This window comes from Balaenoptera borealis (genome assembly GCF_965194805.1).
Source record: "Balaenoptera borealis genome assembly, chromosome: 7".
NCBI classification, from domain to species: domain Eukaryota; kingdom Metazoa; phylum Chordata; class Mammalia; order Artiodactyla; family Balaenopteridae; genus Balaenoptera; species Balaenoptera borealis.
In genome coordinates, this window is record NC_138864.1 from 65,108,861 (window position 1) to 65,129,109 (window position 20,249).

The window sequence follows — 20,249 nt, forward strand, 5'->3', positions numbered from 1 at the left end:
ATTTTAATTTCAGTCCTAAACTTAGAAGTATAATTATTTTCACATTGAACAAAGAAATCTAACAATGAAAATACTAGGAAAAAAGTGTTGTCATTCAGAACTCGAACAAATAAAACTATAAAGACATTAAAGAATTTTTCCATTTCACCACAGAGTGTTAAATATTTGAAGATCAGCAATGCAGGAGATACTTGGCAGCCAAACCAATTTCTACCAACCCTTAGAGTTGGCACACTCAAATACTCAGAATCTATACTAGCACCAGATTAACGGGGGCAGGGATGGCGCCTTCCTGTCTAGATGGGACAATCTAAACTTGGAGACTGACCAGACCCCTGTCATATTCAACAGACAGCTCGTAATGTATCTAGTAATGGACTTGAAGCCCATACAGACAAAAGCTTGAAGCCTCATCAGATGCTATCCTTACTCTGCACATTTTCTCTCTTCAGTTGATTCAACCATATGCTTAGCCCTAGAACTAAGGTGGTGCTTAAAAATGTGCTACAAGAGCCATATGGTAACTAAGATCATGACACTTTTTCTCACACCCTAGAGGGATGACTAGTTCATGACCGAAGGAAATCTCCAGGCAAAGCCAGGCATAAACTACTTCCTGACTCCGTTAGAAACATGAGAAAGGAAGGAAGCGATTTGCATAGCCAGCACATCTCTATTTTTAATGCATTTAGTCAAAACACTTTCCCTTACTGGTGAATCACTATTGGGAATCTTTTTTTAAGTATGTTCAATATTTGGGTGATTCATATTTAACCACATCATCCCTGCCTTGATTAGGTTTTGAGCTGAAAATAAAATTTATTTTGTAAAGCTGACCTGTTTCTGTAAGCATGGGAAACTCTTCCTCTCAGTGTCCAGGACAGCGGACCAGCAAATGGCCATTTGCAGTCTTACCCTGACCAAAAATCCAAGCAGATCTCCTCACATCAAAACTGATTTTTAAAGAGAGAATATTATTATTGTCATTTTTCATTTAATATATAGTTTTCCTAAAGTGAACATTTTAATATATTAAAAAGGTACATGTTCTAAAAACATACAATTAGACCTTGCTCTTGGTTTATGAAAAACCCAAAAATATTTGTTGAATTTCTCTCAGGGCAAATAAACCCAATAGAGCTCTTTCGATTTTGAACCCAGACTCAAATTTTTTAAATCTTTAGAATTGAGAGAAAAAAAAAAAAGGGTATTTAGAATATTAACTTAGTTTATTTCTAGCAAGTGAACCCCTAATTGATCCAGCTCTAGGCAAAAAAAAAAAAAAAGTTCATAGTACTAATTTGCTTTTGATGCCTTCCAAATATTGGATAAACCAGAGTATCTGTGGGGTCAGTTTGCCCAATCTATAATTTTAATTCTAAAATCATATGTTTAGCTGTATGTGTACAACAGAAAATATATGTTGGTGTGAAGATCAAGTTAAGTTAGGCAAAGTCATTAATAGTTATCACTCATTTGAAGTTTATCCAGAATATAAAACTGAGAAGTTCAAAGAGAATGAGACCAGAAAACCAAATTTTAAAAGTTCTTGTCATAAAACTGGAAAAAAAGAAAAATTCCTGTCCTGATTCCATACAATAGAAAAGACAGAAAAAAGTTACTTAGAGATCCTTTTATATGTTAATCAAACTTGGCTGTTTTTACAAATGATATTGTCAAATCAGTTTTAAAGCACACTCTAAGTATAAACTAAATAAAGGATTATATTAATTCCAAAAATGTTAAATATATTTACTATCAATTCATCTGGAAAAAATATTTAAATGACAAAGTTTACATTGAGATACCTGTCAGCATTAACTCAAAGTTGTAGGACTTTCTCGAAATTGCATTATTTTTTCTTCTCTTCTCAGAATGAAAATCAGAAGAAAATGTTTATATTACCATTACACATATATTGGGTTTAAAATAAAATTCAGATAAGAAGCAGCAGAAATTTAGACCTGTTAACTTGAAATCTGAACTTGAATTCAAACTTCATTGCTTTTCAATTCAATTTTCATTGATAATTTATCTTTAATGAAGGACCATCTAACTCACTATAGCAGCTTTGCATTAATCATTAATTATGCCTAAGCAATAATTCATTTTGAGTTTTGAAAGGACTTGGTCATATGTGACTGGTCATTGGTTGTAGTTAAAGACTGTCATATATATACCAGACTAATGTAAATTAATGACTAATATCCATTCTTCTTAGATGGGAGACTAAAGACCTGGGTTTACGGTGTAGCAGCTGGGGCATTTGTGTTACTCGTCTTCATTGTCTCCATGATCTATCTAGCTTGGTGAGTGTTTAAATATTTCAAAATCTAAGGGGATCTCTATTTCAGAGGAAACACTTTCAACTGGCCATAACCAGGAAGAGCAATCTAATGTCTCAAATAAGTATTCCACATTAGTGTTCATCTGAATTTCTGAATAAGCATGGCTTTAGTCTTAGATAGTCTAAAAACTACCAAATCTGAGCCATTTAATTTCTGAAGATGAGCCAGAGCTGCCCCAGGCCATCTTCTCAAGTATGTTCTCCTTGGTTCTATAAGCAAATATTACTTTGTATACTTATGATGAACTGTAGATTTTTATATTGAATTACTGCTGAGGAAGATATTATGGTAATACCCAATTCAACTATCTTTTAAAACATTAATTATAAATAGTGTTATTTATAAAAGTTTATGGACAAATATAAATGATTATACTATAACATTATTTCCATTGTTAGTACTAGAGGAATTCCATTTAAACAATTCATCTTTTACAGGATAATAAAATATTTCAAGGTTTCTGTTTCAAGTTTATTCAGAGCATAAAACAGAAATTAAAAAACCAGAAAATCAAATTTTAAGGTTGAATTTAGGCAGTGTAGGCAATTAAGCAATTTAGGTTTATCAATGTTTCCAGTTTTTTCATTTAAAACAATTAAAATTGCAATTGAATGTTGATTTTCTTTCTCCCAATTTTAATGATTTTTTTTTCTTTACAGCAAAAAGCCAAAGAAACCCCAAAGAAGGCAAAACAACCGACTGAAACCTTTAACCTTAGCCTATGATGGAGATGCAGACATGTAAACCATAACTTATCCTGCAACAACCAGTCTCAGTTTTCTACCTTTGCTGTAGATATCCAGAGGCCACAAAGCTATTCAAACTGTATGGATTAAAATACATTGTAACTTCTTAAAAGATCATCATTAAGAGTGAAAATCACAGTGCCACTGGAGATATCAAGACAGTACCACTTACATAGAAACCATCAGCCTTGAGAATTCTAGGAGATTTAGTTGAATACATGCTGAATTCTGAGAGTTTTATGTGATCTTTCTGGAATCTACCAACTGATAATTCACTTTCATCTCTAAAATAACGGTGGTGGGATTGGCCAGTTAGGATGCCTGATGCAAGCCTCTGTCTGCAGTTAACCATAGTAACATTTTCGCATGAAGAGTTTATACCAAGATCTCTACGCTACTATAGTCAAACATAACAACATGTATACTCAATTGATGATACACATTATGTCAGATTATGTACTTGTTAATAAGCAATTTTAATGGTGAATAAAGATAAACTCTAAACTGAGCAGAAAACCCACTGAATAAATTCAGCATCCTGGTGATTGATGATAGTTTCATTGACCTGCATTTCAGAGACAAAGACCCTTTTATAAGACTTAATTCTTGTCTCTCTCCAAACTACAAATGCTGGACAGGTACTAGTACCTTAGAAGAGTCCTCAAGTTCAGTATTTTATAGCGGTTATTGTCTGGAAAACTAATTTGCTTGTGTTAATACAGTATGTTTCTACTTTCTCTAATTTTCAAACTGGTTGCCTGCATCTTTTTTGCTATATGGAAGGCACATTTTTGCACTATATTAGTGCAGCATGATAGGCACTTAACCAGTATTGCCATAGAAACTGCCTCTTTTCACATGGGATGAAGACACGTGTGCTCAGAGTGTCATGGAGACATTTACAAGTTCTTGTGTCCTAAAGAGAGTAAAGTTCTGTTGGGATGGCGACAGGATGGAATTAGCTATTACATCTGCTGCCCACACTCTTCCTCATCACTGCAGCCATTGTGAAATCAACAACATGGTGGTAATTTAAGTGTTTAAGTCCCGAACTCACTAACCCTCCAAAAGATGGATCCCTCTAGTTGGCTTTTTAATTGTACTTTGAAGGCTGTTTATGACTAGATTTTTATACTTGTTATCCTTGTTAAAAAAAGAAAAGAAAAGAAAAAAAGGAGCTGGTTGTCTTTTTAATTTTGAGCAGACGGAAAAAATAATGTGTTCGTGATTTTTGTAACTAAAAGAAATCAAAATTGTGTGTTGATTTTTTTCTTTCTCCCTGATTTGTTTTCCTAGTTTCAGATGGAATGTATTTCAAAATCCATTGTTTTGTCTTTCTCACCGGTAAAATTTGAAGCGAGTCTTTTTAATGTATGATATCAAAAACTAGAATTTTTAAAAGAGAAGAATAAATATTTTGTTCAGGGCTTCATTAAATATCTAGACCAAGGGTGGCACACTTTTTTCTGTAAAAGGTGAGATGGTAAAGATTTTCAGCCAGGTCTATGTTGCAACTTCTCCATTCTGCCGTTGTGAGAACGCAGCCATAGACAATACACAGTACAGTACATAAAAGAATGAGCATGGATGTTTTCCAATAAAACTTCCTTTAAAAGAAGTCAGCAGGCCACATTTGTTGTAGTTTGCTGGTCCCTGGTCTAGAAGCTTTTTCAGTGCTAACTCACTCTCCATTGTGTCATCTTGAGCTTTCATTCATTTACCCTCAGACTGCGATCAGTGTTTAATTTCAAAAATGAAAAACAGTCATTCAACTTATCACTGTATTGGAAGTAGCTATATTTTTCACAGATGTAGCCCTGGGAATGGCACAGTAAAATGATATCTAACTCGGCTGGTTTCTTTCGTATGAAAGGAAAATTCAAAAGGTGCCATTAAAAAGCGATACCATTTTTCAGGCAACATTTATTGCGACAACCTTTGGGAGACGGAAGGACGTTACGTTTTCAGGTCTTTAAAAAATAGCATCACAAGCTATTCTATCTTAAACGTAGCTGTGTAGCTCTACAAGTGGTTTGGACTAGAAGGTATCTTACCTTCATACTAGAGTTTGAACTCCCCCTACTGTTTGCTAGAGTATTTGCAAAGATTACAAAAGATAGATTGGAATGTCGTTGTCCCTCAAATAAACAGATTTCTACATATTTCGATAAGCATTAAATGTGGTAAGCACTAATTCCTTATTCAACATTCACTGTATTAAGCAACATGTAAATCATTTCTAAGCAAACAGGATGTCAGGAAAATGAGAATTTTACCTTAAACCAAGGATTTAAACAAGGAAAAGCATAAAAACAAATTCCATTTCATCTGTCTTATTAAAGAGGAAGACAAAAATAATATTGTCACCCTAAAACTGTGATTGTCAATATATGTACTCAGGGGTCTTCCAGATAATCCTCAAGTTGATCTCTTTGAATAAAATGAACTCCATTTGTCCAAAATGGTTGAGAAATAGTCCGTTGCAGTTACTTGAAGAGTTTCACTGACAGTCTTACGAAATGCGTGCCATACCCAATACCCTTGAAATTGTTGACTAGAATAAAATACTGTTGCTACTAATGCTATACTTACAATCATTTAAAAGTCATTAATTCAGAAAGCAGATCAGTATCATCCTACCTATATTGTTAAAATTAAATGAATAGATCAACATTATAAAATGTCATGAAAATACAAGATGATTTTATTCATAATTGATTACCTTTTACAGATATGAAGGAAACTAGGTTCAATGTGATCTAACACTAGGGAGCATACTGGAAGTTCATCATTAGGATAAATAAATACTGGATGGCCTCTTGTTAGAAAGGTACAAAGAGGAGAATGTAGCTAGCTGACTATTTTGGACAAATGAAGGTTATTATATTCATGTTTATAACATGAAAATGGCCTTATTTTTGTTCCTGGCATGAGTCAATAATGAGTTAAGTACTTTACTGGAATTTCATCAAAACCTTATTCCTCCTGTTCATTCTAAGAATTCAGGAGGGCAATATAGTAGTAACTTGTCTATTGACACTTTTGCCTTACCAAAATGATCTGTGAACCCACAAAGATTAAGAATTACTGTTCTATAAGTATGAATGTTTGCTTGGTTTCAAAAAAAGAAATGAAAAATATTGACACAGTATTATGCTATTTTGTTGGACTGTTTCCATTTAAACGACATAGAAGTGGCATAACTGATCTCTCTTGAAAGAGGGTGGTTTGCTCATTCATCAATATCTAATCTAGGAAATTGACCACAATCCTTATTTCAAAGCCTTTTTGAGGACTCTGGTGTAGCTTAAAGCTAATTTAAAAAGGAGTGCATAAAAGCATGTTGTTAAATATAACAAAGCACAAGTACCTATAACAAGACAAATATTTATTGAATTATCATATGTAAGACACTCTGCTAGGCACTGTAAAATATTAGTAATGGCTTTTGTTTACATATATATCTAAGACATTCAAAACAAGGAAAAATGCTTAATGAGTGAAAATGACACACACATCACCCTTCACTCTAGATTTAGTGTTCAACATGGTTAGTATTTTTCCTTATGTAATGTCCATGTCTCAGGCCATGCTGGCAGGCTTTGGCTATATGGCTTCTCTACCCTCAGGCAGGTGGCAGTGGTCATAGTGGCAAGTAACACCTCTCAATTTTTTTTTTTAACCTCCTCTAACTCCCTGTATATCCTTCTTTATGATGATATTCAGTGCCTGATCTCTGTCTACTCTGCTCTCTTATCAACAACTAATCTTGTCTGCTTCCCTCAGAACCACCTTCTGCTAAACATGCTTATTACATTTTTAATAAGAAAAAAAAAAGCGGTGAATACCTATATATCTTTCCTATTGGAGTCAAAGTGTCATTTAGAGTGTGAACAGGTTGATTTAAACACAGTGTACTGGTCAAAGACATGAGTAAAAAAGAAAACCTGTGGAGGACATGCCAAAAGAAAAAAAAAAATAGACGTTTTCTGTAAAAATGTCAATTCCTACCTTAGATTTAGTCCTACCCAGTACTATCCGCCTCCACCAATCTTCCCCTCGTGCCTTTGTCCACGTGCTAGCCTACAAGACAGCGAGGGAGGCCTGCACCTTTCAAAACTTACAGAAGAGCTTATTCTTAGGCTGAATCAAGGTTTGAACAGATTTGCAAGAATCAGGCTTCCCAAATGATCCAGGGTCTCACTATTTGTAAAAACATTACCAAATTCAAGTATGTTTCTTGTTCTATTTCCACTCGAAGCTTGAGGGCACTGAAAGGAGAGCAGTCCATGAACAAATCTGTGAGGAATCACGTCAGTGATCTTTCCTGGGTCTAATTAAGATGTGAGAACTGAAACTTCTGCCTGTCCCTTCTGGTCCTGCCCTCAGGTGGCTGGGGGTGCAGAGCAGGATTTCAGGCGTCTGAAACTGGAGTGCGGGCCCAGCAGACATGACTCTTTATAAAAAGGCTGTTTTCCAGTGTGGTATAGTTCTGTATCTAGCAGGGAGACTGAAAAATGGCTATGTCTACATGATGAAATGAGTAAAACAAATGCTAAATGGATAGAGTTAATTTTGTAGTTTTATGTTTTCGTGCCTCTACCAAGGCAGATCTTAAAATGGCAGTTATATGAAGACATTTAGCTTGTGAGAGTCATGTTTCCAGTGCTCGAAAACCTCTAGTCTATTTAAACTATCACTGGGTGTCAGTCTTGTGTTTTGTAGATTTTTTTTTTTTAAAAATAGTTTCTAGATTACCTACTTTGAACCCTCAGTGAGCTTTTCCCAACTATTTTTCAGGACTCTATTTATGTTTATTTTTTCAAAGGAAACACTGAGATTTCCTTTCTGATACTTTTTCCTGCCTATTTCTAGTACACAGATTTGAAGCGATCAGTATCTGTCATTGTAAAATGTAACTTTATTAAATTTGCAATGTCTTTCTATAAATTATAATCCCCTAAATATGTTTTTTGGTTAATTTAATCACCTGAGTATTTATTAATATTTTGTTTAAGTAAGGAGGCAGCTGTCTAAGAAGTTTTTGTTAATATTACTTTGTAAATTGTGTAATGTAATTTATTTTAAATTATGTACATTTCTTTTTTAACGCACAAAATGTCTATGTACAATTAACTACAGATTTGCAAATAATGTCACTAAGCTTTATTCAGTTAATATAGATGGCGTGTGAAGATGTAATATGCTTTTTTTACATTTTCATATGGGTTATTTGTAAATAACTATGTTGGTGATGAACATAAACACGGAAATCATTTTCATTCTACTCATGTGTATCTGTGTTTTAATTTGCACCATTTGCTGCTCAAATGTGGGTTAAATTTTTTTTTCAGTGGAAAACCAAATCTTTTTACTACTGTACTGCACTTTCCTGGGTCTTCTTTTTTTTTTTTAATAATTCCAATTTAGAAAGTTTGAGAGATGCAAACCTTTACTTTCAAAGTCTGCAGAGGCTACAGATTAATCATCCTGGACAAAGGAACTCTTCTTGGTTTCCAGTAAATTAAAAAAGACTAAATAGCAGAGGATCATAAGATACTCTAGAATACGGTGCAGCTCTTCTTTCCCCCTCAGTCAGAAGGCGAGCCTCTCCCTGTCCATTTTCCCTATGTCTACCAGTAAAAGACCAATCCTAAAAAACAAGGCAGAAGCTCACACATTAACAAATTAAGATCCCCTTCATTCCCAAAATTAAGATTCACACATTAACAAATTCAGGAAGAGATGCACAAATTAGATAAATTACTGCTAGGGTAGCTTGCAACTAAAACATTTTCTGAAATCGCTGTTTGCTAAAATATAACTAATGAGCAAGGAACCTGTTAAACACAGTGTATGAACCACTCCAAATATACAGCTAGCCTCAAACGCTTGTTGAAAAACCTGTGATCTGCCGTCTCCTTATTTTCTGTATTGTTCATTACAGCTCAATCTAGATGAAAATTTTTTAAATAACCCACATATTTCTTTATATGTATCTGGACATTCATAGTCAATCACTAACTTCATTTTTCATTTTGCATCTCTAATTTATGTCCTGCAAACACAAATATGAACACAACTGGTCTACATTTTGCTGGTCTGAGTCCCTAGTGATTCCTTTCATTAAACTCTGAACATACTCCAAAGAAAAGCCAACACACACTACAATTTACAGGTCTTGTCGGTGTCAGTTACTCTGAAGACAGCATGTACATACGAAAATGCTTACATGCAGTCAGACTTTCCGATGTTGCAGTCTTTTTTCTTTTTTTTCTCCAGATCACTCCCCCTCCCCCTTTCCACATTCCTGCACAGCATCTCCCTGCCAAGGTAACTCAAGTCAACAGTCTGATATGTATCCGGCCATATTTTTCTCCTTGATCATATAATCTGAATATGATGGGGACAGGGGTAGAAAAGGAGAACAGAGAGAGAGAAACGGGCTAAATTTAGTAGATACAATTAGAAAACAGCTTCATTTCTTTTCCTATTACTGTTTCAAACACACTAAAATGTCCTTTGTCCTCCCCTTGGCAACTCTAATAATGCAAATCCCATAGCTCTTTGGTCACAGTTTGAGTTATGAGACACACTCAGTCCAGGCTAAAACAAAACATCAATCCCTCTCATTGTTTTCATTTCCTTGCTGACTAGCAAATGTGAGCAACTTTTATCTTTTCCTGTATGTTGGCTATTTGGATTTGGTCCTCTATTACATATCATTTTTAAATGGCAATTTTGGTGATACCAAAGTGGTTGTTAATTTTAGGCCATCAGTTAAATTTAAATTTTTTGGTAAAGAAAACTTTCTGAATTTTATTTCTCCACAATCTAGTTTTCTATCCCAGGCAGAGATGCTCTTACAAGGGCCCCTGCCGCTTCACTGCCCCCAGCCCTCTGCTATTTCTGAGCATGCTCGCCTCCCCTCTCATGCTAACCCTTGAGGCCAATGTCACATGGAGGTGATGAAGTTGGAACCCAATCTTCTATTAAAACCACACACTTTCCTTAGAGCACTGCCCTTACTGTTATCTCTACCTGGAACACTCTTCCCGTTGATATAGGCCTGGCAGCTCCCTTACTTCATGCAGGTCTCTGCTCAAATGCCACCTAATCTGAGAAGCCTTCATTGACACTCTCTGTCACTTTTCTATCCTCCTGCTCTTCTTTAGTTTTCTTTATGGCACCTTATATTATGTATCTTTTTGGATGGTGGTTGTGTTTTTACTGTCTCTCACACACACATGAGAGAGGCCAGGTCTTTATCTGTTTTGTTCCTTACCTGGAATGAAGCCCAACACATAGCAAGAACAATAAATTCTTGTTGGATGAATACATGAACAAAAGAATTAGTGAACTGTGAGGTTTATGGACAAAGAGTAGTTAAGGTTAATTAGGAGATCAATTATAAAGAGACCACTAGGGTTAATTGACCAACTAATTCATCCAAAGCTTAAAGTTGTCAGTCCTCCATCATGAATCATTTTATATTCATTTCACTTGCCACAAGTATGTTCACCTGAATTCCTCAGAAAGCACAATGTTGTGACATGGGAAGAACAGTAACAGAGCACTCGAAGAAATAAAATCAGTAATGACTGAGCCTGGCATCATGGAAGAATGACAGCTGAGGACATGCCAGGAAGATGTGGGCTATGGGATTTGAAAAACTGTCTTGAGAATGGAGTCTATAAAAGAGAATTCTGTCATAGCTTTCTCTTAATTTTAATTTCATTGCATGGGAAATTCCAGTGGGAGACATGAGGGAGCAGGGAATACCCAGAAATAAAGGAGGGAGGCCGATTAAGAAAAAGGCAATTGCAACAGAAAGAATAAAATATCGAGGAATAAACCTACCTAAGGAGACAAAAGACCTGTATGCAGAAAATTATAAGACACTGATGAAAGAAATTAAAGATGATACAAATAGATGGAGAGATATACCATGTTCTTGGATTGGAAGAATCAACATTGTGAAGATGACTCTACTACCCAAAGGAATCTACAGATTCAATGCAATCCCTATCAAACTACCAATGGCATTTTTCACAGAACTAGAACAAAAATTTTCACAATTTGTATGGAAACACAAGAGACCCCGAATACCCAAAGCAATCTTGAGAAAGAAAAACGGAGATAGAGGAATCAGGTTTCCTGACTTCAGACTATACTACACAGCTACAGTAATCAAGACAGTATGGTACTGGCACAAAAACAGAAATATAGATCAATGGAACAGGATAGGAAGCCCAGAGATAAACCCCCGCACATATGGTCACCTTATCTTTGATAAAGGAGGCAAGAATATACAGTGGAGAAAAGACAGCCTCTTCAATAAGTGGTGCTGGGAAAACTGGACAGCTACGTTTAAAAGAATGAAATTAGAACACTCCCTAACACCATACACAAAAATAAACTCAAAATGGATTAAAGACCTAAATGTAAGGCCAGACACTATCAAACTCTTAGAGGAAAACATAGGCAGAACAATCTATGACATAAAGCACAGCAAGATCCTTTTTGACCCACCTCCTAGAGAAATGGAAATAAAAACAAAAATAAACAAATGGGACCTAATGAAACTTAAAAGCTTTTGCACAGCAAAGGAAACCATCAACAAGACAAAAAGACAAGCCTCAGAATAGGAGAAAATATTTGCAAATGAAGCAACTGACAAAGGATTAATCTCCAAGATTTAAAAGCAGCTCATGCAGCTCAATATCAAAAAAACAACCCAATCCAAAAATGGGCAGAAGACCTAAATAGACATTTCTCCAAAGAAGATATGCAGATTGCCAACAGACACATGAAAGGATGCTCAACATCATTAATCATTAGAGAAATGCAAATCAAAACTACAATGAGATATCATCTCACACCGGTCAGAATGGCCATCATCAAAAAATCTACAAACAATAGGGGGCTTCCCTGGTGGCGCAGTGGTTGAGAATCTGCCTGCCAATGCAGGGGACATGGGTTCGAGCCCTGGTCTGGGAAGATCCCACATGCCACGGAGCAACTGGGCCCATGAGCCACAATTACTGAGCCTGCGCGTCTGGAGCTTGTGCTCCGCAACAAAGAGAGGCCGCGACAGTGAGAGGCCCGTGCACCGTGATGAAGAGTGGCCCCCGCTTGCCGCAACTAGAGAAAGCCCTCGCACAGAAACGAAGACCCAACACAGCCAAAAATAAATATAAATAAAATAAAAATTAAGAGCTTTGAGATATAATTTAAAAAAAAAAATCAGGTGGAAATTAATCTGTTTAAAAAAAAATCTACAAACAATAAACGCTGGAGAGGGTGTGGAGAAAAGGGAACCCTCTTGCACTGTTGGTGGGAATGTAAATTGATACAGCCACTATGGAGAACAGTATGGAGGTTCTTTAAAAAACTAAAATAGAACTACCACATGACCCAGCAATCCCACTACTGGGCATATACCCTGAGAAAACCATAATTCAAAAAGGGTCATGTACCACAATGTTCATTGCAGCTCTATTTGCAATAGCCAGGACATGGAAGCAACCTAAGTGTCCATCAACAGATGAATGGATAAAGAAGATGTGGCACATATATACAATGGAATATTACTCAGCCACAAAAAGAAACGAAATTGAGTTATTTGTAGTGAGGTGGATGGACCTAGAGTCTGTTATACAGAGTGAAGTAAGTCAGAAAGAGAAAAACAAATACCGTATGCTAACACATATATGTAGAATCTAAAAAAAAAAAAAAATGGTCATGAAGAACCTAGGGGCAAGACAGGAATAAAGATGCAGACCTACTAGAGAATGGACTTGAGGATATGGGGAGGGGGAAGGGTAAGATGTGACAAAGTGAGAGAGTGGCATGGACATATATACATTACCAAATGTAAAATAGCTACCTAGTGGGAAGCAGCCGCATAGCACAGGGAGATCAGCTCAGTGCTCTGTGACCACCTAGAGGGGTGCGATAGGGAGAGTGGGAGGGAGGAGACGCAAGAGGGAAGAGTTATGGGGATATATGTATATGTATAACTGATTCACTTTGTTATAAAGCAGAAACTAACACACCACTGTAAAGCAATTATACTCCAATAAAGATGTTAAAAAAAAAAAAAAAGAAAAAGGCAATTGCAAATCTCTTAAAAAAACCCTTGTTCCAGGATATAAAAGCAGCCTGACTATCCTATTAAGTCTTAAATTATATTAATTTACTTTATGGTATCAATAATAGTCAAGTGCTATAATATCTGCTTGCTTTAAAGCAAAAATAAAACAGAAAGCACAGAATAAAATTACAATTCAAAGTGTTTCCCAAATCCCCATTATTCATTTTGGAACAATAGAGGGGAACATTCAGCAATCATGTTAAATACATTAATGGACCATTTAAAATCCATTCCTTCTAGAATACAATGTCTTGATTTCCTGGAAGAGTGAAAAGAATTTCAAAATCAGGGTCAGGCAGTGAGTCTAGAAAGTAGTATGGAGGAGAGAGTGAACATCTTAAGGGGAGTCAGAGGCCTGTGTCCTCGTCTTTCACAGTGATGAAAACCCTGTCAAACCACATCCCCAGTGACCCTCCAGCTGCCAGTCTGACAGCTGATGTATAACTGTACCCTTTCATAATTTATCTTTATAAAAGGTTCCCTCATTTATAGTATTCATCTGGGGTTTGTGTGTGTGTGTGTTCATCACTTTTTACTATCTTTTCCCAAGGGCTACAAGTCTTCTGATGATACTACCTTGCTATCTATGGGAAAAATAATTTATAAAAATAAATCAAGAAGCAAGTATCCTAACTGTAGAAGGAGTCATAATGGACAGGATTTTGATCTGATATTTGTTTAAAAGATCTTTAAAAATTACAAGAAAATTAATTTTTGTATGCTCATGCTCATTCTAACGTCTATAAGTAAGAATGCACAGCTAAATCAAATTAAAATGTCTCCAATAATGAAGTAGAAAATGATGGACTCAAGCCATGTCTAGTAGTAATCATGGTATAATGCATGTTGCAAGAAGATTATGGCAACATTTGTTCAGTGATAAAAACTAAACTAAAGATGGGACTTCCCTGGTGGCGCCGTGGTTAGGAATCACGCCTGCCAATGCAGGGGACACGGGTTCGAGCCCTGGTCTGGGAAGATCCCACGTGCCGCGGAGCAACTGAGCCCGTGTGCCACAACTACTGAGCCTGCGCTCTAGAGCCCGCGAGCCACAACTGCTAAAGCCCGCGCGCCTAGAGCCCGTGCTCAGCAACAGGAGAAGCCACCGCAATGAGAAGCCCACAAGGAAGAGCAGCCCCACTCACCGCAACTAGAGAAAGCCCGCAAGCAGCAACGAAGACCCAACGCAGCCAAAAATAAATAAATTTAAAAAAAAAAAAAAAAAACTAAAGAGGACTTTGATACAATTCTCTTCAGAATAGGCATCCTATTGGCTTTCAAAAATTAACAATTCCTAGCCAAAAATATTTAAACCAAGGCAGATGTAGCAGTAAATGGTACATATGTTACTTAGACTACAACACCATGCATAGACACAGTCCATAACTTTTAAGAGCAGTACCTTCCACTGGCAGTTATCAGATCCTGCATATTATACAAAGTTTGTTTAAAAAAAAAAAAACAAAAAACTAAGGGGGGACCAGAAACCTTGATTGAAAGTTCCATTTTACTTTCTGGTAAGATATAAGAACAGGGTCAGAAGAACAGAGAAGAACATGTAAGTGACTTTTAAACTTATGAAAAAGATTCTCATGAACATTCATAGTTGAAGAAGTGCCATTTAAAACAATGACCCTATAGATGAAGAAAATAAAGTTTGACAGTATATGATCTTATGAAGTATGAGGCAAAAGAAAAAAAGATTTTTGTTTATACTAGTGGGGAAAATATTAATTCAAATCAACGAAGGGCAATGTAGCACTGTTTTTTAATTAAAAATAAACATATCCTTTGACCTACCAATTCCATTTCCAGGAACTGATCCTAAAGTCTAGAGAGAGAGATGATGATAAATAGATAGAGTAAGAGGGAAAGATAGATAATAGATAACATGTGTGGTATGGGTGTGTACAGTGTGTGTGTGTGCGAGCATCTGTTGACAAAGATGATAGGTATGTAGATAGATAATTGATATAAAGCCTGTGAACAATGATATAGTATAAGGACATTATCACATTTGTAATTACAAACATATGGATGCAACATAAATGGCTATCAATAATGGAAAGTTTAATAAATAATGGTGCATTCATAACACAGAATACTATCCAAGATCCTATCTATAAGATCCTCTTATCTCTATCTTTAATTTTTCAGAACTGGGGACTGGCAAAAATTAGTGAAAAATCAGAGCACATACATATTCACAAACTATTTCTTAATTATGCTTTAAAAAATGGCCTTCAAGCCATTTATTTTCAGTCTTACAAACAACTGATTGGAAACTGAGAGTCCAGATTTTTGGTACAAAATGAAACTCAGAAATATTTCCTGCTGAACATGTACTTATAAAGCCAAATTAGAAAATGATTACAGTTGAGGGCACTTCAATATAAATAAAAGGAAAAATAATGCTAAATATTTGTCATTTGGAATGGATCTTTTTTTTAAGTTCCTATCTTCTGAAATAACTACCATAACTACCAAAAAAAAAAAAACTTAAAAACCCCTCTGGCTCATTGTTGCTAATGTGAGACTGAACTTTGGAAGTGCCAAAGAAACAACAAAAAAGAATTATCTTGCCTTTTAGTAATTGCCTGGAGTTAAATTTAATGAACTGAAAAGGAAGGTTTCTGCAACATTAGGGAGAGCAGCTGGAGAAACAAGCCTGTCTGTAGTGGTCGGTGCTTACCAGCTAATGAGCAAGACGTTTGCAGCTCATCTGGACTTAGAAAAACACAAAACACCAACTTGGAAACACAGAGAACTGCTAATTGTCTTTCTGATTAGATATCCAGCCTTGACTTTCAAAGCTAATAAAGTAGGTAGGGAAAAAAAATCTCCAAACATATGCATTAGAGGCCTCTGGGGGACAAAAATGGAACAAATGTTTATCTAATTGGATTATCATTATATATCTTCTGAAACACTCTATTAGAACTTGGCTATAAAGACCAAGAACAACAAGCACATAAGAAACTTCTATTTTCCATCCAGAGGTAAAAATACTGGGAATTTAACATAAATGGTCAATCCAAAGGTAGGTGTAATGAGAATGCTAGATGCCATGTGAAAACATTCAGTTCTAAGGTTCCCCGATTGCTTCACTATATGGTGAAGCACTATGAGTCTGAGAAGACCACTTGGTTAGCGAGATGTCTGAAACCATCCCTCAAACAGATTGAGAAGTGGTATTTGCTGAACACAGGCAATGGCATGTGGTGTGTATCTCTCTATCCATTCATTCATTCATTCAGTAATAGTTGTTAATCTACTATATGCCAGGCACCATTCTTGGCTGTGAATGGTGGGAAGTGAGAAAGAAAAAACCCAAAACTTGCCCTTACTGATCATACATTTTAATGAGGGGAAAGACAATAAAGAAATAAGGAAAACAACATTGTAAATCAACTATACTCCAATAAAAATTTTTTTTAAAAAGGAAGGAAATATAATATGCTTGTTGGTGCAAGTTGCCATGGAGAAAATAAAGTAGGATATGGTGATAGGGAATGCTAGAGCATTGAAGGGGAGTCCCCCACCATAAGGGTAATAATTTGTATTCCTGTACCCAATTCCACTGGTCAGGGTGGGAGAGAGGAGTGAGGTTTCACCACAACACCAACAAGCAATTCTCCGGATACCAGCTGGGTGTCCAAGAGTTCTACTCAATTTGGACACTCTCTTCCTGGAGAGAGCATCAGGTTCCACAGGTAAAGGGTTCAGTCCTACAAGACTGCCCTCCCTAAAACTTCAGATGCCAGTTGCAAGTCCAGGCTGTCACCAGACTGGCTATAAATCAGGGGTTCCCATGACTGCCTCCTCAGGATCAATTTGCTAGAGCACCTCACAGAATTCAGAGAAACATTTACTTACTAGATTACCGATTTATTATAAAAGGATAGAACTCAAGAAAAGTCAGATGGAAGAGATGCATAGGGAAAGGTATGGGGAAAGGGCATGGAGCTGAGGCAGGAGATAGATGGGCCCCAGGCTGAGTAGCTGGAGTCTGTCCCCTGTGGGCAGACACTCCAAGATAAGATAATAGCAGGAGCAGGAGGAGCGGAGCCCTGCCCAGATAAAAGATAAAGAGACCACGTGTTTCTCATTCTTGAGGTCAAGGAGACCTTCCCAACTACACATGCTAAGAAAGGCTCCTCGGGAACCAAAAAGGGAGGAGGCACCACCCCATAATAGGTGGCGTCAACCTTCCCATAGGCCTCTGTGTTACAATCCGTCTTGGCTAAGAGACTCTCGTGCACACAGGGGAGGACCCTGAGTTATACCAAATATGGACTCAGAGCCAAGCAAAGCAAGATGATTGGCCAGAGGAAACCCAGGAGAAGTGCCCCATATAAGTGAGCGCAACTCTCTCTCGGAGCCTGCCCATGTGTGCCTATTCACACGTGCCTTTTTCCTCCTAATAAACACTTTACTTGTTTCACTACTTTCCATCTCTTTGTTGAAATTTATTTCTACAAAGCGGACAAGCCAGAGCCTTGTCACTGGCCCTCGTGGTCTAATGGCGAGGATTTACTGCCGCGGCCTGACATCAATCTCTAGTTGGGGACCTGAGATCCTGCTTCAAGCCGCTGCAGGCTGAGGCCACCCAAGATCAGAGCTTTCATACCCACACCAGGCTCATCACTCTCCCAGCACCTCCACATGTTCACCAACTTGGAAGCTCTCTGAACCCATTCTTTTGGGTTTTCAGGGAAGCTTCATTACATAGGCATGACTGATTAAACCACTGACCATTGGTGAATGAACTCCATCTCCAGCCCCTCTCCCCTCCCTGGAGGTCTGAGGGTGGGACTGAAAGTTCCAACACTCTAATCACATGGTCCGTCCTCCTGGCAAACAGCCCCCATCCTCGGGTGAGTTCCTGAAGTCACCTCATTAACATAACACAAGACAGCTTTATTGCTCCCATCACTTGGGAAATTCCAAGGGTTTTAAAACTATGAGCCAGAAAACATGGACCAAGACCAAATACACATGAGAAATACATATTTCTCTGAATATCTGAGTGACCAAATAGATATATTTCTTATGAATCACTATATCACTGTCAACCCCCCGGGTCTTTGAACATAGATCCCTTACAGTAAACGATCATAAAAATCAAGATACTGGTCCTAGAATCTCATTCAGTCATTAGTAACTGTCAAGTCCACCATCATATTGTATGAAAATACCTCCCAGGGGGAGGCCACTCAGATTTTCAGGCTTCCATTTCATCTTGTCAGGTTCCAAAAGCAAGAGTGGTCTCAGCAATATACGGCTTCACTCTTTCAGGCATCTGGTATAAATGAGCTAAGAAACAGTTATCATCTCTTGTTCTGAACTTCTTATGAGGTGTTAATGTAATACTCAGTTTCCCTCATTACATAACCCATTTATTCATTCCTTTACCTAGAGCTACTATTTTAACTTCTCTCTGTACTCAAACTTTCCCACCTTTGGAAGGAACGTTAGGTTTGGCCATTGTGCAGGTCTAGAATGCAGGCAGCAATACTAGTCTAGCAAATGCCTCCCCTCCATCTACTCCTCTTCACACAGAGTAAGGTTACAAAGGTACAGAACTAGTGGGATATCTTTACCACCAGGCAATATAGCTGCCTTCACCGTTAATCCCAATTTTGCCAGATGGGTGAAGATACATCCTACCCCATCAGGCCCTTAGGAATTCTGTCTGACATAAAGGTTAAAAATATAGTTTCTTGCTTAGGAATTATCCCTGCTTCCAGCCCTTGTAGTTGCAGCCCTGGTCCTATGACCACTGCATCATGTAAGAAAAAGAAAAAAAGTTGAAGTGATGTGGGGAAGAAATTATACCATCACCTTCTCCATCCCCTCTTTGCCAGATCCACCAAAAAAACAGAAAAATATCCAGTGGGGACACTCCTTTAGCCCCACTCATGTTCACATTGAGTATGAACACACACTCATGAAGGTGTGTAAACCAGCCCTTCACGCTCTCACCTCCCCTTGTTTTAGACAACCCATGTTTTAACTGCCCAGTCCAATTCTGTCAGACTAGTAATCTGAGGAGGATATGTCTCTGCCTACTGTTGGACATTATCAGTTATAAAGCAAGTTCCTTTGTCTGAAGAAATGATGCTCAGCATTTAAATTGGTGCAGTATTTTCTGTTCCAGTTCTTTTATGGCATTCAGAGTATTTCCAGCAGTCTAGAGTCAGTGTCTATTCCTGTCAGGGCCCATTTGTATTCCCCCCCAACCCCGGGCTACCAACAGCAGCCTCAGCTTGTCTTGCTGAGCTCTGTTCAGGACCTTCCCACCAGAGAATCTGCCACAGGGCCATCTGCAGTCTCTGTCTGTTTTGCTGGCAGACAGAACAGCTCTTACTGACATTTTGTGCCTCAGAGGGTACAAGAGGAATACGTCTAGATTTAGCTCATCTCTGCATTGCTGCAGTGCCTCCACATCCACTCATCTCATGGACCCGATGGTATCTCACAGAAGCACACAGGGGTATCTGCTTGTTGATTTCAGTCACCTTCCAAACCTGGAAGGGAGTTCTTCTGATGGGCATTGACACGTCTTACTTTAATGCCTCCTTCAAATTCCCACAGTGATATCCACAGGACCATGCCCCATATAGGCCTCCCTTTAATAGGCCTGGTTTCTACTGCCTTTCTACCTGACCACATGGCCAGGCCATTGCCACTTTGGTAGCCACGCAAACAGTGGGTTGGAGACTAGATGGAAGACTACTGCCTCAGTCTAGGAAAGATAAAATGAGAGCTGAATGACGGAAGGAAGAGGAGATGTGAGAAGAAGATTTCTTCAAGAAATGTTAATGAAGTTGAATTGATGGAAAGTAACTTCCAGGTGCTAGCTTAATTGCTATTTACTAAAACTGATAATGCAGAATAAAATTTGGATTTGGGAGCAACTGTTGAGTTTCAGATGACTCCAAGACATCCAAATAGAAATACTCAGGGAGATTTATACAATGGAGTTAAAACTCCAAA

General features: G+C 37.5%; 1 protein-coding gene and 1 long non-coding RNA gene across 4 annotated transcripts in view; one reads left to right on the top strand and one right to left on the bottom strand.

Annotated features, from left to right (window-relative positions):
* LOC309631788 overlaps nucleotides 1-2,160 on the bottom strand; it is a 49,704-nt gene extending 47,544 nt beyond the window's left edge. The window contains exons 1-2 of one of the 3 annotated variants that reach the window (XR_014246525.1): nucleotides 1,809-2,160; nucleotides 838-953 (exon numbers count right to left, since the gene is read on the bottom strand). This is a non-coding gene — a long non-coding RNA (uncharacterized lncRNA). The remainder of the gene's footprint in view (nucleotides 1-837; nucleotides 954-1,808) is intronic. The other 2 variants (XR_014246526.1, XR_014246527.1) reach the window with 2 other exon arrangements.
* Nucleotides 1-8,381, top strand: part of THSD7A (thrombospondin type 1 domain containing 7A) — a 460,930-nt gene extending 452,549 nt beyond the window's left edge. The window contains exons 26-27 of the mRNA XM_082398710.1: nucleotides 2,222-2,309; nucleotides 3,008-8,381. Coding sequence (XP_082254836.1) covers nucleotides 2,222-2,309; nucleotides 3,008-3,092 — 173 coding nt within the window. The 3' untranslated portion in view covers nucleotides 3,093-8,381. The remainder of the gene's footprint in view (nucleotides 1-2,221; nucleotides 2,310-3,007) is intronic.
* Nucleotides 8,382-20,249: the final 11,868 nt, after the last annotated feature.